This window comes from Strix uralensis, chromosome 11, assembly GCF_047716275.1.
Source record: "Strix uralensis isolate ZFMK-TIS-50842 chromosome 11, bStrUra1, whole genome shotgun sequence".
Lineage (NCBI taxonomy): Eukaryota > Metazoa > Chordata > Aves > Strigiformes > Strigidae > Strix > Strix uralensis.
The window spans coordinates 23,695,467-23,719,177 of record NC_133982.1 but is presented as its reverse complement, the minus strand read 5'-3'; the positions used below and the strand labels follow the sequence as shown (position 1 = coordinate 23,719,177).

The window sequence follows — 23,711 nt, the reverse complement described above, 5'->3', positions numbered from 1 at the left end:
CCAGCGGTGGGTCCATGTTGGCACCAGCTGGCATTGGCTCTGTTGGACACGGGGGAAACTTCTGGCAGCTTCTCACAGAAGCCACCCCTGTAGCCTCCCTGCTACCAACACCTTGCCGTGTAAACCTAATACAGCCTTTTAGACAAAATAATCTTTTCCCTCTGGGGTTTTGCCTGCTTTGGAGATTGGTGCTAATCAGTAGAAACTCAATCAGAGTTTGCTGGTTTAGTCTCCCCACAAAAGTATTAGTAAATTAGCTGACAATTTAAAGAGATCAGCTGGTGAATTAGTGAGAATGAAAACTTTATTTTAAAGACCTAACTTTTGAGATAGGCAACAATTTGTGACATGCTGCTAGATCCTCCATTTTCCCCAAAGTCCTTATTAATGGAACAGTACCAGATTTCTTCTATGCATCCCCATCACTACAATCTGATGTATTTGCCGTGTGTGGAAGGCACATTTATGATTGCAGTAATGGCTGGTTTTGCCACAGTTCTTGGTGATTACTGTTTCTGTAGCAGCTCCATAGAATAATGACCTATAGGAAGCTGACTGCTTTCAGAGTGGTTACCTCAAAATAGATGAAGCCATGGGTCAGCTTGCCTTTGCTCCATTGGGAAGAGTCAGAGGAAAAAAGCTGTTTTATAAGATGCTTATGGGCAACTTGGAAGCTCACTGCTGCTGAGGACATAGCAGCCAGTTTGTAAGTGGTCAGCTTTCTAGGGAATGCTGGTGGTCAGTATGAAGCCACAGCAACAAACACTTTTATGTGCCAGTCGTTACTGCACAATTAACAGATCATAACGTTACAAAGTTGAGTTCAGTTACTTGTTACTGCTTTTCCATATATTCCACATACCAGAGCTCCTGTGCAGGATGTTTTCACAGCTTTTTGTCCTGTGCTGATGTGTTTTGAAACTCACCTGAAAGCAGAGACCAGACTAAGATAACCTATACTTTATCCACAGCTGCTGACTGAACTGCCATTTCAGATTAAACATGCCTTCAGCATAGTGAATTCTAATCATGTGTTAACAAATTGTTTACTACTTACAATTTTTTTAAAGCAATTGCTAATACATTGTTAAAAGTACATTGCCTTCAGTATGGTTAGATTTTATGAAAAGTGAGAAACAAAAAGCCTTGACTGTTTACTAAATAGTAATATTTTTTTCTTTTTCAGTTGACCTAGTACTATGTTATCCTCTAAATTAATCCAACCCTGGTTCTTATTAGTTAAAGCTCCCAAATGGCCTTACTCTAACCTGTGGTTTTTTGCATAGTTAGCCAAGAACTACATGGGTAGTTAAGCAGCTTGGACAGATGAGCTTAATACTTTTCTATTCAAACTAATGAAATACACATTATGTATCACAAACTTGTATAGCTTACTCTGTTCAGTAGAAGCTGCTCTTTCACTTCGTGGTTCTGCTTATCCCTGTCATCTCAGGACTTGTATCGTGTATCAGTCTGAACATGTATGGTTCCCAAACCATAGACTTTTTAATCCCGTTCCCCAAGGCAGTGAGAGTGTTCACATCAGTAAGGCAAGAAAGTCTGGGTTTTTCACTGTCAGAACTGTGCCAACTATCTGACATACAGGTGTTATCTAAGCCACATTTCTCAGAGCTGATGCATCCCTATCAAGGCAAAGAAATTTCCTATGGTTTTTGTTGGATTTAATTTCTGGCCCCCTTCACGCTTATCAGGTGTCAGAAACAGGGTGTTTGTCACAGATTAAAATCCTTTAAAAATGGTTTTCTCTTCAAAATCTTCCCTTGCCACTCCCCCAGGACACAGCTGCATTACTGATTTTAATGTAAGGAGGTTTAGTTTTTCAGACATGAAGATAACACACTAGAAGCTTCCTGTCACTTTCCTGCTGAAAGATGCTTTTTTTTGTTCTTTTGGTATCAGTTTAAAAATACTGAATTTTTATTTCCTTGGCACTGTCAGTGTGATGGAAGGCATTTCCAATGTACTGTTTACTCTGAGGGGCTTTGAAGGATGCTCCCATATCCAGCAGTATGTGAACTCCATAGATTATACTGCCTATGTTTTCTTTTGTGATACAGGATGTAGCTGGACCAATTCAGTTCAGGATTCAAAATTTCAAGTTCAGGGTTGCCTACATGGCCATCAGGCTGGTGGGTTTAGGTCACACCAGTTTCCACAGACAAAGACAACTGGAAGTAGAGCCCCTGCATTTGACTCTCCAGCGAAGTAACCCAGCAGCTGCCTGCAGATCCACTGACTACCAGAGACCTGGAGCACACAGCTGGACCAGGGCCGGAATTCAGCCTCCAGGGTGACAGCTCAGCAGCTCTGCCCCTGCGTCCCAGCTGGACAGTGACACTGCTGCTAAGCCCAGTGTGGGAAAGGATTTTTTTATTTTCTCCAAGACTCACACTGTGTCCAGGATGTGCCCAGAGTCTAAACAGCAGCTGCAAACAAGTATTTTCTTATCTTCCTTTCCAGTCTTGGCACATCTCCAGGTTAAACAATAGCCCTTGGAATGTCAGTTTTCTGGCTAAAGGGGGACAATGGGAGTCAATATGAGCAAAGTTACTCCGTGTAAATCAAGGGCAGTTACTGTAACAAGAAGAGGGCGTTTTCAAGGAACTCCCAGGGAACAAAAAGCTGCAAGGCCATGTGCCACGGCTTTCTCTGGAAGTGTCAGCTGCTCCGGGTGCCCAGCACATGTTCCTGATCTGCCACCAGGCAAAGCCGTGGAGCTGGGCCCCAGGCTCACACCAAACTGGAAGGTTCCTTGTTCCCTTTGGGGTTTTGGAAACTGGTCCTTTTCAAGGGCTGGGAAGGCCACAGACCCTACTGTGCTTATCTGTGTGCAGGGGAAAGAGGTGGCTTTAAGGGGAAAAAAAAAAAAGGAAGGAAATTCTGGTAACACTGGATTTTAAAATGAGGAGAGAAGGGTCCACACCACTGCGTCTGTCCTGCTGGCGCAGGAGCTGGGCCAGAGACCACCTGTGTGATTGAGTCTCCTGGTGTCCCCTACCCATAGGGGTATAAGGGAATGATGGAGCTGAGCTGGGATTTGCTAAGCCTGGATGGGATCTGTCTTCCCAGTCTGGTATTTTAAAATACCATCGGGCCGACCGCTGACTTTTTTTCTCTTTTCCCAAAGGGCGCGCAACTTCTAGTACAAAGAAATTTGGGTACAAAGCAGAAACACCCTTCTGCATGTACTTCTGGGGAAATGAAGCCTTTGGGCTGTGGCAAGGGCTTGGGACGTACAGCGACTGCCTGCTGGGGGGAGCCTGAGGAGGGCAGGAGGTGAGGCTGGTCCCAGGTGCCTGCCCCGAGGCCAGCGGGGATGCGGGTTCGGGCAGGGGCTGCTGCCGGTGATTTTGCGGCCAGGTGCTGGCTGCAGGCGCATCCAGGCAGGGCCGGACGTCAGCGTGGGGAGGGGGAGGGAGCCCGGGCCGGCTCCGGCACCGTTGCTGAGGCAGCAGGAGCCTCCGCAGCATCCCCGAGAGCCAGGCGAGCAAACTCCTCCTCCCGCCCGCTCTCATCCTCCTCTCTGTCCCCGCTTCCTTTGCAAAGATGGCAACCGAGGGGCTGCGCGAGAACGAGACCTTGGCATCGCTGAAAAATGAGGCCGAGAGCCTGAAGGGCAAGCTGGAGGAGGAGCGGGCCAAGCTGCACGACGTGGAGCGTGAGTGGGGCCGGGGCGCGATGGCCGCGGGCACCGCCGGGGCACGGCGGCGGCTCCGGCCCGGGAGCGGCACCGGCGGGGCCCGGCGCGGAGCGGGGCGGGAGGCATCGCGGCCCGGCAGTCGGTTTCCCACGGCCGCTGCGAGCAGGAGGGCTGCGCGCCCCGCCGCGCCGCGCAACACCCCTGCGCGGCTCCGCGCCGGCGGAAACGGGAAGCGGCGGGGAGCGCGCGCGGCGCAGCCGCCCTGGGCCCCGCGGCCGCGCACCGGCCCGTCCGCGGGGGGTTCCCGGCCTGGCCCGGGCTGCGCGCACGCAGCTGCGCGTCCCGCGCTGCCCTTGGCGCGGGGCGGGAGGGAGAGACGGTGAAATAACCCCCGCAGCGGGGCCGAGAGTTCTTTGCGTCGCTTTAGGTCCATCTTAGTGCCAGAAACAAAGATTAAACCCCGCCTTGAGGAATGGGACTTTGCGTTAGCGAGGCCGGGGTTTCACCCAAGGTGGAAGGGCGTCAAAAAGGAACAGTGTTTCACGGAGCAGCTCCCGTCCCCGCCTCCCGCCGAGGGAACAGCTTGCGGGGATCCGGTGCTGATTCAGAGCTGCGGCTGAGTCAGTGCCCGGGCTGCAGCGCAGAGCGCACCCTGACCGGGCACCGCCACGGCTCTTGGTACCGTCCTAGAAATGCCAGGCACAGATCCCAGCCCTGCGCCCCCCCCGCGCCCCCCCGCCCCTGTCAGGAAAAAATAAGCTAACCTTATTTTCATGGAGCTTCTCAAACAGGTATTAATTCATCTGTCCTGAGGCATAAAAATCTTTCTCATCATTTCATTTTTATAATTACCATGATATATATTGCAGGGTTTTTTTTTTTAAATATGTAAATTACTGTATTCCTCTGAAACCATACAGCTCACTTCAGTAGAGATATCAGCGGGCCGTTAAAACTTCTATTTTGTCTGTTTTGGTGCCTTAAATGTTGAAAAGCAATCTGAGCTTGTACCCAGTGATTTAGCTCTCAGTGTTTTGTAACTGCAGGACTGGCAAACATTCTAAAATTTCAGGTGGGGGAGGGTTAAAAGATTTTTTTCTGGAGCAAGTAGAGCATTTTCTTGTCTAAATTAGACAATCATATGTTATATGGGTGTCCTATTAGTAGGAATCGTTAAAACAGATGAGATGGCATCATTATAGAAACGTTACCATAAATCATTGTATTCCTACAGTGTAATTTCTGTATCAGAAGTAGTGGGGCCTCTGTTTAACAGATCTCTTAAGCATTGCTTCAATCCATTTTTGCTCACAAAGAGTTTTACTTACGATTGCAGTGATACCACAACTGTGTGTATCATTGATGGTCATAGGATATTTATGTCTTTGTCACATGTAAAAGCTGTACATTTACATTGGAAGGCTGTGTTTGCATAGCCGTGATGTGATTTCCAAGACAAAAGTCTTATGCTGCTGTAGAACAATGCTCCCTCATGATGTTTTATAGCATTGATTCTGTATCAGAGCTTTTTTGCACTTAAATTTTCCCCAACAACTATTTCTGCAGAGATTGTAAGTTTCAGTATAAAGTATCTCTTCAGTTTGGTTGTTTTTTTTTTTTTCCTAATCTAAAATTGTATCTTTTGCATTTTTTTGCTCTGATCATGATTTTCCCTCTATGGTTCCCAAAACAAACAGCTGGCTGAACTAGAATTGCCCTTATTTGTTCAACGGGCTTTGAACAGCAGCTCTCAAAAATGTGGATAGAAAAAGGAAATACCAAACGTTCATTTCATTTGCAATCCTACAATTTTAAGGATTCGATTCTATCGCTTAAAATTTTAGGTGTAGATAAAACAGTTTGTTCTGTTCCTGCAATCCATAAATTTTTAAGGTCAGAAGAGACCATTAGGACCAACTGACTTCCAGCACAGAAAAGATCAATGACCCAGTAGTATCTGCATCAAGTCATAATCTGCATCAAATCATAAATTTTAGAAAAATAGCCTGCTATATCTGGACCTTTGTAAACCCACTCAAGCTACTTATGGCTTTATCTGATCTACTTGCCTGAGTGCATAATTTTAAACTATCTTGAAACAATACTGGAGAATGCTTCAAAATAATTATCTGACTCTAAAACCTGTGCTAGGCAGGTGCAGGATTATTATGGCTGTGGTTGGAGATAAGCGTCCTCAGAGAATCAGTAAGGCTAAACCAGACAATTCCACAGGCTCTCGGCTGTGTTGACATAATGGAAACACTTTGTCCATTGTCTGTGAAACATTTGTTTTTTCAGATATGTTCTGGACACAAGCATCTTTCCAGCTGCCATAATAACCTCCTGTCCTGTGTTTTCATGTCTTTTGATTGGATCATTTGGCATGTTTCCATGGACAGAAGTAGGAGGAAATGTATCTTTTCCTCAGTGGGTTTATATGGTACTTTCTCAGAAACTTGCTTCTGACCTTCTGTTAGAGCTGGTGTGCACAAATTGTCCGGAATGGTGGACAGCACTTGTCCCCTGGCTGGGTGAGACTGGTCCAGCAGAGGTTTCAGGTGAGAACATTATTCTGGCACAGCCTGTGGGGCTGGTGGTTTTGAAAGACAACTCTTGAACAGTTAATCCACTAGAAATCAGTATCTGCCTTAGGCAGAATTTGCTGCCCTGACCCCGTGCCAGGGAATGATCTCAAAGTTGAGGATGCCTGCTCTCTCACTGTGACAGCCCTTGAGCTTTCTTGCAGCTCTAGAAAAGTGACGAAGGGTGAAGCAGCAATGCAGCTCCAGAGCAATCACCTGCCATGTGGGATGTGGAGCTCAGTCTCCAGCATGGCATGGAAAAGCTTAAGATTTCCTCCACCAGCTCATTAAAGCATGTGAGCTTCTGCATTATTTCAAAAGGTTTGAGTCAGGCATTGCCCCCTTAGCTGAGAGCAGCTGGATCATCTTAGATGTCTGTGTGGACAAACACACAACACAGGGAAGTGCTGGGTCCTATTATCTCTTCTCTAGACAGACTAATTTTTAATTTTGGTGCCAGGGTCTCCTACCCCAGGACCCCTACTCTGCTGTGACATTTGAAGCAATGCCCACCCTCCCTGATCCTCTGTGTGAAATGTGTCAGTGCTGCCGCAGGGTGCCAAGATACATCATGGCCCTACTAAGCTCCACACTGGGTGAACAACGCTGAAGCAGAGCAGATAGGTTTCCTCAGATGATGCCTTCTCCCAGCCATGTGCAGATAACCCCAGCATGAGGCATCGGGGTTACATGAGACACCTTTTAGTTGTATCAGCTGCAGTGGGATGAATTTTATGTCAAAGTGAGTTTGCACAATTGGAAATGTAAATTTGTTGGGTTTTTAAGAATATCAGCTGAAAGTACCGCTATTAAATGAGGTGTGAAAGAACTGACTTCTCCACCAGAGGATGCTTGCCTGCCCTGTTTCTCTTTCCCATGAAAGAAAAAGCTGACCCACCCGCAAAGTCCTCAATGTCCATAGACGCTGTTGAGAAGTTGGGTAGCGCACTCTTAGAGTGAATGCCAAGCTTCCCTGCTCGCTCAGAGCTGTGTCCTGGCCCTCAGTGCTCCCCTGGCCACCAGAAGGGATGGCTCAGCAGAGGAGTCTCCAGAGCCAGTGGCTAGTACCTGTATCACACTGCACCACCACTGCGGTGCCGAGAGCTGACTGCAGCTGGGAGTCTCGCATCCAGAACAAGTGTTTTACCATTGAAGCTTTGGAGATTTGATGCTTACCCTCTTCTTTTGTATGATTTTTCCTCCAAGACCCAGAGTGGTCTTCACTTCTGCTGAGTACCTTGAGGTATGTGTTAGGCTGGAGGCTGTCTGTGCGCTTTCAAGTCTCAGTTAGGTTGAGGATTTCCCAATAAGAGGGGGCAAGGGGGTAATCTCTTTTCCAGTTATACTTGGGTGTGATGGTCTGCAAGAACTTCAGCTGCTACAGCTCTGGAATTCAAGCCCTGAGTGAATTCATCCTTCTCTTTATCTGGTGAATATGTTCATACACCACCCACCTTGGTTTTACCACCTGCCAGCTCTGAAGCAGAGTTCATTGGCTTGCACCATAGACTCAAACTTCATGGATTAATTCCTCCAAGTGACATTACTCATAAACATAGACATTTGCCAGAGCAGAGCTTTGATGCAGGGTGCTCTAACCATCAGCTGTTTGCAGTTCATCAGGTGGCAGAGCGTGTGGAGGCACTGGGCCAGTTCGTGATGAAGACCAGGAGGACCCTGAAGGGCCACGGAAATAAGGTTCTCTGTATGGACTGGTGCAAAGACAAGAGAAGAATTGTGAGCTCTTCCCAGGTACGCTGTTGGGCAGATGTTTTTCCAAGCTACTGTTGGGCACTATACAAATCTGGTTGTGCTATGTGCCACTCTTTGCAGACGATACCTGTGTATGGTGTAAATATTTTCAGGATGCCCTTAAACCAGTTCATTGGTAATGTATTTTTTCAGAGAGCATAAATCCAAGCTTCTGATCATCACTACACCTGTTGTAGCTAATACCCAAAATATTTCTTGTCCAGTCATATGCAGATTTTCCCCATATTCCCTGCTACAATAGAAAATAGAGAGAACCTACCTGAGGCCACTTTTATTTCCTTGTTCTTTACAGATAAAATATTTAGTAATGATTTCAGTTTATGTGTTCAGATAAAATAATCACAAAAAAGGAGGGGAAGAAGTGTTGATTCTTCTAGAGATTTCTGTGTACAGAAATTTCTTCTGCAGTCTGTGTGATTGGTGTGACCTTGAAAGCCTCAAACATCCTGCCAAAATTACTGCATTTACTTGGCCATTTTGAGAAACAGTCCTAGCACCTGCTCAAGACCAGTCTCATGAGCTGGAGGAGATAATGAGATAATTACTTTCTAGATCCCCTGGTTCATTCTGAGCCCTGTATGGCAGTGAGCGAGCTTGTTGCATCTCACAGCTGTTCATTGACCTATATGAAATCTGTCAGGGGTCTCACTTGAGGGATAAAAATAGGCAATCTGCATTGCAAGCCACCTTCAGTTACTGTGAGTTTTACCATTCATGGTGATCTCAGCAAAGAGAATAATTTTAAATAATTGATGTCACTTTTTTAATGTGGTTAAAATGTCAGTGTATAGATCAGAAGGCTGAACAGGCAAGTTGTAATGCATTTTTGCATTTTTTACTCTATTTTAAGAACTGTAGTGAGTCTAGGTACAGCAACAATTGTTGCTCAGTAATAAACATTTTGCTTTCATGATATGGGGAGGGTAACAATATTATGTACATAAGGCAAAGTAGCTGGCATACACAAAGCGATTGTGTAGCTCTCTGTGGAGGGTTCGTACCATGGCTATTTAGCAGATTGTATCAATGGATAATTGAAGGTTAAGTAAGTGTAGTGAGAAGTAAAGGGAAAACCAGGAAAAGACAGGAAAGGGAAGATGAATGAACAGTGCAACGTCCATAAATAGTCCTCATGAGTGCTGCCAGCTCGGCAAGTGATTTGTAATACAGGTCACCTCTTGTATTTGTAAGGCCCGGTACTGAGCCACTGACAGATACCACCTGGGAGGGGTGGCTGGCTTGGCGGGTGGTGATTACAGGCTGGGAGAAACACATCGTGGATGAAAGGAGGCATGTGAGGGCTCACTAGTGGCAGTTTCCTCAGGAGATGGTCCTGTCCGTGGCATGTGCTGCAAGTGAGAGGAGTTCTCATAAACCTGCTAAAAGGGAAGGGGAAAAAAATAAAAAAATAAATCAGTCTTTTAAGCCAACATCAGTCATCTCAGTGAGGAGGAGATACGCTTTTCTTCTGGTCAAAGACATAACTGGCACTACTGAGTGTCCCCTCGGTGCTTTGCAGTGACCATTGTGCTGTTATTAAAAAGGAGACAAAAATTTCATGACATAACAGACTGGGGGATGGAAAGGAACAGCAGAGTTTTCCCCAAATCTGGGAAGTCAGCTGACAGCCATGTCTCTGGAAGGCCTCAATTTTTCTCTGTGTGCTTTCATTTAGGATGGGAAGGTGATTGTGTGGGATTCCTTCACTACCAACAAGGTAAGTGAAACTTCAGCAAAAATCAGATTTCTGTACACAGGGCAAACGATGATGGGATAAGATGAAGGGCTGAAGGGCTTACAGGTGTCACAGGAGGCAGCGGGACGATGGGGTAACATGCAAACCTCCACCAGCACCTCAAATCAAAGGGGCTCAGGGCAAACCACCTCCCTTGACCTGTCTCTGAGCAAAGTCCCAATCAGGGCACTGGGGTTTGTTGTGGTCTCCAGTGGGAGGCTCTGATCCAGCCTCTTTGCTGACAGGGAGGGCTCCTCCCTGGGTAACCCCTGCACCAGGTGCCATGTGTGATCACCCGGGATCCTTCAGCCGTGGTGTTCACTGTGAAATGGTGCCGCTGCTCCTCCAAGTCCTGCCAGGGCTGCCTTGTGGCACCCTGCTCCACACAACTGAGAAAAAACAGCTTGTTTGTGACTCACTTTTACACATGCAGCAGTGGGGACCTTTTACAGCATGAATAACCTAGATAAAACATTCTCTGATCAGTTTGAGGCTCATGAATAAGGTGGAAAGTGTCAGGGAGGGACTAGCCATCCTCCTGCTGCTCTGCTGGGTTCTGCAGTAAGGGTTGTCCCAGCCTTACACGTGATTAAGAATGTCCCACAGAAATACTCAGCATACTACTTTACTCTGTTTTCCTTGCACCAGTTAGAGAAACAATGACATCTGAGTTTAAAGAAATACTGTGTTTCAGGAACATGCAGTGACGATGCCGTGTACCTGGGTGATGGCGTGTGCATACGCCCCATCTGGATGTGCCATTGCTTGCGGGTAAGTTCCCAGTTTCCACAGCTGCTTACACAGAGAAGCTTGATTTGTAGTGGTGTCCCAGTGCCTTCAGATGCTGACAGCTAGAAGTTTGCGTGCCTCAGTTGTGGGTGAAAGGACTACATTTAGTGCCTCTGATTCTATTCCCATAATGGCTTGTACACGTTATCTCCACTGACTTCAGTGCAATAACATTTGTGTAAGCATGGAAAATAATCCTCTTTCAGCATTTATATCATGGGTTAGGAATTCTGCATGCATGCGACTTCCCTGTTCCAGTTTGGTTGTGTGTGTTGGATATATCTTCTAAGGGAGAGGGATTTTAATCCTGTTCTCACTTTGCACTCTTTCTTCTACAACGCAGAGAAGGTTAGTCATTAATGACTACCAGTGCATGAATAGATCTTGCCAAGATGGGGTGGGGAGAAGTAACCTCATCCTTGATAATCTTCTCCAAGTTTTTTGAGAGCTCAGGTTTGAAAAAATTGAGTTTATGCAGGGGAGAAAACAAAGAGATGAGATGTTGGCAAAACATCTTTTAAAAAGGGACTGGGTGGATCAAACAGACAAAGCAAGCTTGGGACAAGAGAAAGGAACAAAGGGAGACTTTGCTGTGCAGCTTGCAAATCTAGAAAGCAACAGAGTGAGACAGACAGGCAGACTCCATAAATGTGTGTGGAGAGGAAGTCTGGAAATTGTGTTTTTGACTAAAACTCGAAGAATGGCAAGAAAACTTTGTCTTCACACTTGTAAGAGAGACTGCTTGCACTACCTAATTCTGTATTTCTCTTCGTGCTGCCAGTTAAGTGCTCTCTGTGCATGTAATATAAGGCACAGAACCAGCACCTGGTGGTATGCTGGGATCCGAGGGACCAGGGCAGGGCTGACCTACTATGGCTCTAGAAAAGGGTCAGACACAAGTCAGACCTTTTAGAAAAGAGTCCCACATCTGTCCTGGGAGACACAGCTTAACTGGTGCAACTGTCCAGGAGGGACACACCAGCTACAGAGGTCAGTGCTTCTGTTGCCTTTTCTCCAAACTCTGCTAAAAACCCTGTCTTCTCACCCACTACTTGTTATACTGTCTCTTCCATAGGAAGAGGTCAAATTTATTAAAGTAGATAAATAATGATGCTTAAATGCTGATCCTTGCATGACAGATGTCAACAGAAAAATGGCAGTTTGGCTGTATGTGAAACGTTAACCCTGAGGGGACTGCTATGTCATCTCCCAGTTTATACTTTCGTGAGGTTTCATTCAGTGCCATTTATAAACTCGATGAGGGTAAAAAATACTGAGGCGCAGCTGTTGAAGTTCTGTAAAGTAGCCAGCCTGGTGAGGCAGCTGGGGCTTCCCTGCACGGGGAGATCCCGGACAGCACAATACAGGGAAGTCGGTACTTGTAAGGGTTTGGCAGCGCAGCACTGACAGGTGGTTTCCTTCTTATCACCACTCGCCTTTTGTCGTTGCAGTTTTAACCAGTTCTCCTCTCTCTGTTACTGCTATTATTACTCTCTTTAGTGGCCTGGACAACAAGTGTTCTGTGTACCCTCTGACATTTGACAAAAATGAAAATATGGCTGCAAAGAAGAAATCAGTTGCAATGCACACAAACTACTTGTCTGCCTGCAGCTTCACTAACTCAGACATGCAGGTAAATGCATTCCCTACCCGCTGCTCACCGTCCAGCAGCACCTTATATGAGCTGCACTCGTACGCGGTGCAAGTCCTTGCACCTGGGGCACCCAGGGCTGTGTCCTGCCCCATGCAGGGGGCTGCTGGACAACCCTCGCTGGGGGCAGTGAAGGTGCTGCAAAAGCTTCTCTAAGGAAATGCTTGTCACAGCCCGTGGCCAGGCTGTCATGCCTGCACCCTGCAAAGGCCTGTCGCTTCTGCAGAGGGAGCTCGCTCTTACCTGTGTGTTCTCTGCTCACTGGGTCCGTGCTGGCTTGTGCTTTTAGGAGCTCAAACTAATACAAGTAGTTAAAAACCCAGTTCGGCTAGGACTGGGTTGGGTATGTGCTATGCCAGCTGATGGAGAATGTGTTGTTTGTCTGCTTTATCCTGGACGTCCAGCCAACTTTGCGTCTCCTTTCGTTCTTAGTATTTTTAGTTTGTACCAAGTAAGATATTTAAGCTTGAGGATGGCCCCACAGGGCCAGCCCTGTTGTCTGTACATGCAGTGGTGTGTTCCCTTGAAGGAAAGGAGTGATGCTATCCCTGTCTCGCAGCTGGGGGGTTGGAGCATAGAGGCCCACAGTGGGAGATGATGGCAAAGCCAGGAACCAAATGCAGATCTTCTGAGACCAGGCCAGCCTTCCTCTGTAGTGAATATCTCAAAGATCTCTTTCACCAGGAACACAAAAGGTGATGAAAGGAGCCAAGATAATCCCCTTGTCCTTTCTGTTTTTTGAATTGAATTGAAGCTCTGCTCAGCATTCCTCTCTGTGTCAGCAGAGCTGCTGGAAAGAGTATAACGTGTTCCCTTATTCCAGATATTTAGAGCTCTTCTGAAGGAAATATCAGCTCTCGTTGCTTCTATTTCTGGACATGAGATGCCCGAGAGTATGTTGTTGTCTGTCCTTCTATGGTTTCTATAATGACTCCGAGGTGCTAATTTAAGTCCATTGCCATGGAAACGAGTGGTGGAGGTACCCAGCACTCAGGCTTGTTTAGCCCTGACCTTACTGTGCAGGAGCCCTGTGTAATTGGAGCAGTCTGTAAATTAAATGGAATGTTTTTGATGAGATAGAAAACCAGTATTCTCTTTTCTTGTTCGTACCTATATGCGTTGTGATTAAATCCTCTGAAAGGAAAAAGAGTTACTTATTTTTTATAATAAAAAAAGAAAGAAAAGTTGGGTCTTTTTTCTCCGTATTAAATACAGCAAACTGCATTGATATTGAAGGTAATGTATTACTGTTGTTAAATAATAGCACAGTGGATTTAGGTGCTTTACATTCTGTGATTCAGAGATTTTTCTGAAGACTTTAAAAAGAAATTTTCTTGTGATTGATAGGCTTATAAGTGATCTTTTATAGCACTGCATATTACAAGCAAGTGCGTTAGTCAAGCTTCTGCTGGGCCCCTGTTACGTAAGGCATCCTAGAGAGTCCCAGATTCCTTTTTTTTTGTTTGTTTTACCTAATGGCCTCAGAATTAAAATTATTCAGTAACTGCAGGTACACATTGCAACAAGCACACTGTGCAGGAGCTTTCCCAGCTGTGTGCAGAGCAGCTCTGCTCTCCTGGCTCGTGTCACTGAGGGATGTGGTACCTGTCGTGGAGCAGCCCTAGCGCATGGCAGAGGTGTCCCCAGCCCAGTGCCCCCGCAGCACCCAGCACCCACTGCTGGGTGCTGTGAATGCTGCTGTTCTGCCTTGGCTGCTCTCTTAAACTACAGCTGTTTTCTCTCAGAGGAATGAAAGACAGGGTAGGAGTTTAGGAGTTGCAATGGAAAGAGGAGTGGTGGTGGTTCATCATTGATTAAAGCCACTGTCAGGCTGTGTGGGTGCTGAAAGAGAGGGTCCCTCCCATCCTTGCTCCTCATCACGTTCCCACCTGGGCTGAGACAAGTGCTGAGCTGCAGGGCTGGGGGATGTGCGCCCCTCATTCTTGGTGCCCCAAATCAGTCTTGCCAGAAAGAGCCTCCCCCACCTCAGTGTTCAGAGAGCGGGGGAGCCTCGCTTCCTAAATTAGGTATCTGCAGCTCTGCGGTGTGATAATGCTCCCCACGTGGCAATGCTCCATGTGTATTAATAGCAACAGTTAATTGGGATCTCAAGTGTTTTTGCACAGGGCAGGCAGCCATGCTCCCAGTGCGGCGGGGCTGAGAAGCAGGACGAGGCCTGTGGCGGTGGCGGAGGAGGCAGAGGTGAGGGTGGCCCCTCTGCCCGCTGCTCCCAGCCCCGGTGCGTGTGCTCCTGGCGAGCAGGAGCTGTGTCCCTCTTGTCCCCTGCCCTGTGCAAGTGCTGCCTCTTGCCGCCAGGCGCCAGGCGAGGATCCCCATCCAGCGCTGCCGGAGCCCCTTGTGCAGCAAGCCGGAGTCTGATTGTTAATTCCCTTCTGGTTTTGGATTTTTGGGGGGTTTTTGACTTGGTTTGGTTTGGTTTTGTTTTCAATAGCAATACGCTGAAGTTGAGTCCGTAACAATTAAGCATTAGCTGCAGCTCTGGGTTTCCAACAGACCCTTCCCTTACACCTTTAGCTACTCCTATTCCCCTCATATCTTTTTTACATGCTATTACAAGAGCGAATCCTCAGAGCTGAAAGTCTTCATTCCTCAGCCAAGTACAAATATTCCTCAAAACAGAGAAGTTCATTGATGTAGACTCAAAATCTGGCCAGAAAGACAAGTCAGGACTTTCTTCTGCTATTATCATCTCAGAGTATAGTGTCTACTGCAGGATTCGGAACAGTCTGTTCTGCAGCTTTGCAGACCTCTGTTTATGGGAGGAGTTTTTGAAGCATCTGTCAAACACATTCAGTGTTTAACCTTTATGCAACTCTATGAATGGTTTCATGATTGTGTGATCATTTTCTTCTTGAAGAGTATTTTCTTTTTAACTTTCTAACTACCCACTGGGATCCCTTGAGTTTCTTCACTGACCATGAGAAAAACCTGTGTACAAGACTGAGAGCCCTCCTAAGTTCGTCCTTGCCTCCTTCCACGCCAGTGCACAGGGCCCATTTCAACCTACAGAATTTGTGATTGCATAACAGCTTCGGGTGCCAAGGGGAAATTTTGAACAATTGAGCATCATCAGGATTTAGCCACAATAACAAGCGCTGATCACATGTGCTTTCTACAAGCACTGTAGCAGATGAGGGAAGCTCTGAGCTGTGTTCGGTCCAGTGTATGTTTAAGCCCTTTCACACGCAAATGGTTTTGGACAAGTGAGAGGTGATGGACTTATCAAACAACTGTCTAGACAGGCTTACTTCCCTTTCAGAAAATCCATGTCTTAAGCCCAATTAATTGGGTTTAACCTGGCTATTTCAAGCAGAAAAAAAAAATTGGAGTGTTAAACAGGTGTACTTAACTCCAACAGTTCTTTTTACCCGGGTTGAATTCCAGCAGCCTAAATAGGGATAGGGTTAAATACAGAGGCAGGCAGGAATACCATTCTGGTTCTACCTCCTTTTTGGAGGATATGGAAATGCCAGCAGATCCTTATTGCCATCAGTTCTCCAAACCCCACTGCACAAAACTGACCACTATTGAAACACTGTATAGGTATAGCTGTGTCAATGCAGCTCTCCTTTCCACTTCTTTCCTTAGGAATAAAAAACATAAACTGTGCTTAGGTTCAAATTGTCTTTATGGCTTTGATTTTTTGCATAATATTTAGTTAAATTAGAACTGTCCTTGGTGTATATATAGGAAGTCAGTAGTTTCTTTGTGAACTTGAAGATCATCTGCTGATTTTTGTATTGTGACTCTTCTTGCCACATCCTATAGATCCTGACAGCAAGTGGAGATGGAACTTGTGCTCTGTGGGATGTTGAGAGTGGGCAGCTTCTACAGAGTTTCCATGGTCATGGAGCTGATGTCCTGTGCCTGGACCTGGCCCCTTCTGAAACGGGAAATACATTTGTCTCTGGGGTAAGCAGGAGCTTCTTGTCATAATATAAAATTGAGGAACGTGGAAGGGAAAAGGAGTAAAGCAAGAGGCTCGTGATCTTATTGAGAGAGTGCTGGAGTATGTGTTGGAAGCCCCAGTACAATCCACTCATTGCAAGCACATTTTCCAAGCTGGAGCAAATTAAACCCCTGACTGTGGGGTCAAACCCACCCAGCCAGTCTGACTGCAGTTCTGCTTACTTAGCAAATTCCACCCCACACCAAAGCAACCCATCCAGAGATCAAAACAACGCCTCTCCCGGGAAGGGAAAGGCTCAGAGTCAGAGCAGCGGGCTGGTACCGCAGACGAGGTGTGAGCCCCTGTGGATAGGAGCCCGGCACAGCAGACAGCTTCCCGCATTTGGCTGTTTCTCGTGCCCAGCTCTCTGGAGCCAGACAGGGTGTGCCAGGCGGCTGCTCAGGGCATCGAAGTGGGGCTGCAAATAACGTGCGTGCCACTATGTCCCTCAACCGCTCCCCAGAAACCAGGGGGTAGCTTGGACGCTGGCTAAACTCTTGTACAAGTTGGAGCAGGGAGATGAGGTGTGGCCACATCTTCAGCTGTTGCTGAGTCCCCTGTGCCTTCCAGTGGTACCAGAGGCATGTAAAGCCCCTTCGTCAGTTGAACACTGCCTGTTCCCTGTCCTGGCCCAGAGGAACACAGAAACCTCACTGGGGCTGCAGGACTGGTCTGAGAAAGCACCTAGGGCATCTTTCAAATCTTGTCCTGCTGTTGAGGAATCACTGTTCCTGGGCAGATGAGCCATTGGCATGCAGCCGGGCAGTGAGGCAGACAAGGCATAAAGGTGAGTGGGATGGGGCTCAGCGACTTTTTGAGATGGTCCTGGTCTTTCCCACATCAGAAATTGAGTGTGCAGGTGAGAGCTGGCAGAAGCTGAGAGATGACCTCTCTTACTGGAGACAGATTGCTACCAGTAGCTTTGCTGAAGGTACCTGGTTTCTGAGCCCCACCAACGCTGACCCAAGGCTGGTTCTGTGCTTGCTGATGGAAATGGCCCTTGTGCCAGAGGATGCTGACCATGGATTATGGGATTCCACTTGTGCTCGGAGTCATGGTCCCATCCCTACACAATAAACCCGGGCCTCTTCTGTTACGGCTCTTTTATCAAATTTGGCTGGCCCATCAGGAGCAGAGCCCAGCACGCTGGCCCGGTTTGCCTGCTGCTAGCACAGCTGCTCCGAAGCGTGACTGAAAGCTAATTCCGAGTGCATTACTCCTCCCGGGCTTTCCTGTCACTGAGCTTGCTTCCCAGAAAGGATAGATTCATTCTCCCTGAGAACAGCTCAGCTTATTATAGGGCAAAGAATCGCAAGCAGCTATGGTACTGTTAAGAGGATATGTCATACTTGTGTTAATGTAGCAGCTTGGGCATGTCTGTGCTTACAGGGACTTGCTTACTTCATCACATGCAAAATACCACTTCAGTGAAGATCTGTCTTGTATCATGTCAATGCAGGTATAGCCAAAACAGTGCAACCTGAAGGTCTGGTGGCATAGAGAGACTCCCTGTCTATTGTGCCTGTGTAATACGGTAACCTTGAGCTGGAATAAGCAGTGCCAATACATCAGCAGGTAGACTGGGTGCTGTTACATTTAACGACTTAACTGAAAATCCCAGCCCTCCTGGGTAATCTCAGGCCTGTGTCCTGGGCTGTTGTGCTCAGTGCCCTCTGAGCGCTGCTCCTCGGGCCAGTAGGATAGCACTCTGGAGGCCCGTCTCTGCAGGTTGTTGCTGGTTTCTCCTTCAAAACCTTAGGAGTCAAAGCACCAGCTTGTCAGATTAGTCTTACCTCCAAATTCCCAGAGAGGTCAGTAAGAACAGTGCATGTGGAAGCAATACAAAGGGCTGAGCTTGGGCTGTGGTGGGGCTTGAGAGGGAAATATGCTGAGTCCAAAAGGTTTTCTATCCTGTTTGGTTTCCCCTGCACAGAAACCACAAGTTGGTACAAAGGAACATTGCTTCTTTGAAATAACAAGAGAATTTAAAAAAAAAAGAGAGAGAAAGATGCGAGTTGTGAAGAAACCGTTTAATTTAATTAGCAATCATATTTGCTTAAAAATAAATAACGTGTGGCACGGTCTGCTGGGCAGGATGCTCTAGCTCAGCAGAAGCAGCAGCTGCCTGGCCTGCCCTGTGCTTTCCCCACAGCCTCAGAGAGGCTGAGCCCCCTGGAGCTGAGCCTACCTACAGCCTGGCCCTCAGCAGGGTCATATTTATTAAAATCTCCCATGAGTCTTAAAAGAAAAGTCCATCTTCTTTTTCCTGTCACCACAGTTGTGACAGCAGCGAGACATCGCAGCTGAGAGCGTGGCCCTATGGGTATGAGGTGGTTCCTGCCCCAAGGACGTTGCAAACTATGTGGGCTGAGCCCCTTGCCCAAAGCATTCAGGGTGCTGAGCACCTCGCAGCAAGCACTGAGTGTTAAATGATCTTTTCAAAGCACAGCTTGGAAGGGCAGGTTAGAGCTTGACAGTGAAATGAAATGCTGTTACGCTTCTTTTTCTCATCCCAACCACACCACTGAGCATGTGGGAGCAGAGCCACGGCAGGGGTTAACTCTGGTAGGAGGCTGGGCAAGAGACCATCCGGATGCACTTATTTCATTTTCTGTTTCAGTATATGAAAAGAATTAGTTATAAAACTTTAAATGCTGGGTATTAATTTTTTATATTGGGCACGTTAAGTGGTAAGGGAATGAGTCAGTTCTGCAGCTCTGTGGTGTGGTGGGACTGCAGACGCAGGTACAGCAGCAGCACAAGTGGAACAGGGCTGTGCGTGCTGGTTGGGATGGGACTGCCTGAGCAAACACCCCAGGCCCGTCTGCACCCCTCTGTGCTGCACGGCAGCGCCGTGCCCGTGCTGGGCTGCGGCACCGCTGCGGCTCCAGCCTCCAGCTCCTCCTGCAACTGCACCAGGCTTGGGGGTACCACTGCAGCCAGTTCTGGGGCTGCTTTGCTGGTTAAATCCCCTCAGAGCTGTGATGTCCGGAGCCTTTGAATGTAGCTCAGCTTGATGATGTGTGTCAGGCACTTGAGGAGTGAATGTCACCATTTGCACAGCTGTGGTGAATTTTTTTTGTCTTATTAGGGATGTGACAAGAAAGCCATGGTTTGGGATATGCGGTCTGGTCAGTGCATCCAGTCATTTGAAACCCACGATTCAGATATCAACAGTGTCAGGTCAGTATGTTTCTGGGAGAGGACACAGTTGCAATGTTGAGCAATGCACTGGTTCTATTTTTGAAGTCTGACCTCATCCAAGTCATGTAATGTGTTCTGGTCTTTTTTTTACTCATGCACAGATATTACCCAAGTGGAGATGCTTTTGCCTCTGGTTCAGATGATGCCACGGTATGTTAATTCAGCAACCTAATTTAGGGAAGTTCTGTTGCTTCCTAAGTCAGATTTTCCTGAAAGACTAGGTCACATCCACAGAGGACTTTTAAGTGACTAAACTGGGCCTGTGACACCAAAGTTGCAGAAATAATTGTGCTATAATATAATACATATTAAATACTATATATAATGCTATAGGGAAAGCTAGTAACACTTTGTAGGTCACTTCTGCAAACTTTTCTACATTAGGTACTGTCCAGATATTAATTTCAGATTTTCTGTGTTTTGAAGTTTCATGATCAAAATTACTTGTCTTACTGGAAGAGATTTGGCTTCATGTAGTTGTTGGTCACAACATGGGAGGAACCAGATGAAACGTGTCAGAAGGAGCAGCACAGCACAAGGGCATGAAGGGAGCCTGCACACGAGCACGTGTGTCCTGGCAAGCGGAGGGGCCATGAGCTGAGCTGAGCTGAGCATGAGCTGAGCGTGGAGCTGGGCAGATGCTGTCAGCTGGCCTCTGCAGCTCTGTGCATCCTGCGCGTGCAGCCCCAGGGTGGCCTTGGCCAGGGCCATCTCCTCACTGTCAGCCTGACTCACTGCCAGCGCTTTTCACTGCAATGTGTCACCACCACATCCAGGTCATCCTAGATGATATAATAACTCTTACTGGATCTTATCTCTGAGCAAGCAGCTAGGAAGGCCACAGTATGCATTGACAGGTAATTCTGGTCAGCGCCTCGTGTGAAAAATGCCACTTAACCTCTTGGTGCCTTTGGGCCCCTAAGTGATGCACACAGCTGGTTGATCTCACTGCAACTGGTGGATCCCCATGGGGGACCAGGCTCTGCCTGTACCACAGCCCTGCAGGACTGAGCTGGCAGTTAACTCAAGAGCCAGATGTTTGCTAGGCACCTGGCACCTTGTTTCTCCAATTTATTCAAACATCATACCAAATTGCATGAGGGTGAAGATTCTTTCTAAAGTACTTTGCCTTCAGAGCATGTTTTGAGTCTGCTCCAATACTAGCTAAACTCAATAGAAGCATTCCCTTTGTCTTCACTGGATGTGGAGACCTTCCAAGACTTCTGGAGAGAATGTACACTGCTTTTAGGTCTAAAAGCTCTAATTATAAATTAATACCTCTAGCTCTGTGGTGAGCCTAGTGGTTCTCTGCCCATTTGCCTGCAGTACTTTGAGCAGTTGAAATGCTGAGGGAGTGAGATGGAGAAATTGTCCATCATTAAATTCTAATGAGAGCACTCTCTTTTTATGCCCAGTACCACAGGCTCTGGGCTCCTGTGCTTATTAATTTACTTGATTTTTTTTTTTTCTCTCTTAACTACTCCTGACACCCCCAACTTGAGCAGGAGAATGGGAAATTCCATTTCTGTACTTTTGATGGAGGTTTTGGCAGTTTCCATCTACTTCATTCTTTAAATGAAGAGGTTGGTGTTTTCAGCATTATGGACTGATATGCTGACTGGTATCCTTGACCTGATTTATATACTTAGGGATTTTGAGGAACAGATAATCCTGACTGTCTGGAGGGAAACCATAAAAGCATGCTCACATGGCAGTGCTGTCACCTGCGGTGACCCCGACTCCCTATCAGGACACTCTGATGGAAATATTCATCAGTGTGGAGCACTGGGAAACCTGGACTTCACATACCTGGCAGCTCCCCACCGCCCTGTGAGTGAAGCAGCCTCTTCTTTATGTGCAGGCTTGAATACCAGCCATTTTTCATTAGTGAATTCTTAATATTTAGCAAACCCATCTGGCCAGTGTTTGCTTAAACTTAACTTATTGAGGAAGGCTTTTAGTTCAAAGAGTTTCAAAAGTGCATTTTGATTTCAGGGCTAACAGACTGCTTTTCTGCATGGCACCAAAGTCTGGGCTGTATACATTGTTTTCACATTAAACAAGCCTAAGTATGCTGGCAAATGATACAAACAGGAAGTGCAGGTTGTAGAGGTGATTGGGGATTTTTCATGAGAAGTAAAAACCAAAGATCTGTATAAAAATATATTATTTCACTTGAATTATTTTCATGTGGGTTTTTTCAGACAGAGAGGCCTCATGGGAGGGCAGGGTCTGTTTGCTATCCTGTCTTACCCAGAGCGAGGACTACCATCTAGGCTTCCCTGTGCCAAGGGACTGTCTGAGCACTGTGCCACGTGGTCTGTTTTCTCAAAGATGACTAGAGATTTAATCCTCTGTTTCCCAGACTCCAGCTGTGGCTCAACTGTTGTCTTTAGAGGCTGTCTCTCTGTGCACCTCCTCAGCAGCAGGATGCCCTAATATGTAGGAAACCGCGGTGGGGAGACTTTCAGTGGGTAGCCATGGTCCAAAGCCCACCACTTTATAGCAGGACAGGCAGGAGGCTTAGAGAAGTGGTTTGGAAAAGCAAGTTCTTAACTCAGTTTATACAAAAGAGCCTTGTGTTGCTTAGATTCCTGTTAGACTCCAGAGGAGTCCCAGCTACAGCGGGCAGAAATAGCGGAAGGAAAGAAGCCGCTTCCCATGATGCCTGTTAGGCTGCAGTCCTTCCCGCTCACGTTTTTTCAATGAAATGCAGTAGCCATTGACTCCAGCCTTTACTGAGGCATGTGTGCTGGTTTTGTTTTAATCCTAGTGTCGTTTATATGACCTTCGTGCAGACAGAGAAGTAGCAATTTATTCCAAAGAGAGCATCATTTTTGGAGCATCCAGTGTGGACTTCTCTCTAAGCGGTGAGACCTGAACTTCGGAGGTTATCTTAGTGTTGGGATTTGAGGGGAACTGTAAAATTTTGAGACTTTAATTTGATAAAGCATTTGTTACTAAAAGTAATAATAAGCATCAAAAGAAACTTTTAATGCATGGAAGCCTTTTTTTCCCCTCTAAAAATAATTACTCTTTAAGTAACCTAGCTGGCTATTGCTTCATTGTAGCAATGAAAAGTATTTTCCTGGCCCTACTGAAGGCAGGAAATACTTTGCCATTAACTACAACTGGGCTAGAATTTCACAATAATGATTAAAAACATTTCAAAGGAAACACGAAATGTAACTAGACTATTAAGCGCACTTACATAGTTTTTAAAGGATAATAAACGATTAATGGACAGTAAAAGTATGTTAGAGGAGCATGAAAACAGAGACATTACCATTTTTCACTACAAATCTGGATACATGAGCTCGAGTCTTCTCTCCTGCCCCAACACAAATGCAGAGCTTCTTCAGTCACCCTGGGCGGGGATGAGTGGGTGGTGAAGTGCCCTCTGCCTGGGACAGGCATATGTCTCAAGCACCTCAGCTTGTCCTGCTGGGGACAATGAATCACCAAATTGTCTACTCACCATTCAACCATTTGTATTCAACTTCTTGCTTAAAGTTTGAGCAAAATATTATTACCCTGCATTAGCTGCTGAAGTGCTCTTCAGTCTGTTGTGATTTGGAGTCATCCCCCATCTCTAATGACTGAACAGTTTCTACATAGTTTAACTCAATTTTAACTATATTTTTAACTAATAAAGTTTAATTGGTTCAGCATTTAGTACGGATAGCTCAGCAGTGTGTCTAACAGGAGCACAGCCAACCTGGGGGAAGCAGTGGTCAGGGCTTGCTGTGTGCAGAGGGTGGCACAGGAAAGCTGGGTTGTGGCTCACTGCGTGATGAATGAATGTCCTCTAGAAGGCCCTTGTGGAAGTCAAGATGTGTTAGCTACTTAAGGCCTCACTTTGTAAAATCTCATTCTCTTTGTAGGTCGCCTGCTGTTTGCAGGCTATAATGATTACACCATAAATGTCTGGGATGTACTGAAAGGGTCCCGTGTATCCATTCTGTTCGGACATGAAAATCGTGTCAGCACCTTGCGGGTCTCTCCCGATGGAACGGCATTCTGCTCGGGCTCCTGGGACCACACTCTCCGAGTAAGTGCTGGGAGCACCTACTTTGGATGTTTCTTTGTTTGTTTGTTTGATTGTTTAAAAAAAAGGGACGGGGAGGAAGGGTTGTTACAGGAAAATTGACTCTAGAGGGACTAACAAGGATATAAAAACACAGCGTAAAACATGATCAGAAAATTCAAATTAAAAAATTCCCACGAAGTGATAGCAGAACTGTTAAATTTTGAATGTATGGGTTAAATAATATAATTGCTGCTGATACTCTGTACCACTAATCTGACTCCCTTGCCAAATTTTAATTAAATGTTTGATAGAATAG

General features: G+C 46.5%; 1 protein-coding gene across 1 annotated transcript in view; it reads left to right on the top strand.

The window, feature by feature from the left end:
* GNB5 (G protein subunit beta 5) overlaps positions 1-23,711 on the top strand; it is a 31,024-nt gene that overhangs the window by 5,151 nt on the left and 2,162 nt on the right. The window contains exons 3-12 of the mRNA XM_074880093.1: positions 3,568-3,679; positions 7,859-7,995; positions 9,692-9,733; positions 10,446-10,522; positions 12,041-12,173; positions 15,981-16,124; positions 19,253-19,344; positions 19,467-19,515; positions 22,139-22,235; positions 23,250-23,416. Of these exons, the coding sequence (XP_074736194.1) occupies positions 3,568-3,679; positions 7,859-7,995; positions 9,692-9,733; positions 10,446-10,522; positions 12,041-12,173; positions 15,981-16,124; positions 19,253-19,344; positions 19,467-19,515; positions 22,139-22,235; positions 23,250-23,416 (1,050 nt within the window). The remainder of the gene's footprint in view (positions 1-3,567; positions 3,680-7,858; positions 7,996-9,691; positions 9,734-10,445; positions 10,523-12,040; positions 12,174-15,980; positions 16,125-19,252; positions 19,345-19,466; positions 19,516-22,138; positions 22,236-23,249; positions 23,417-23,711) is intronic.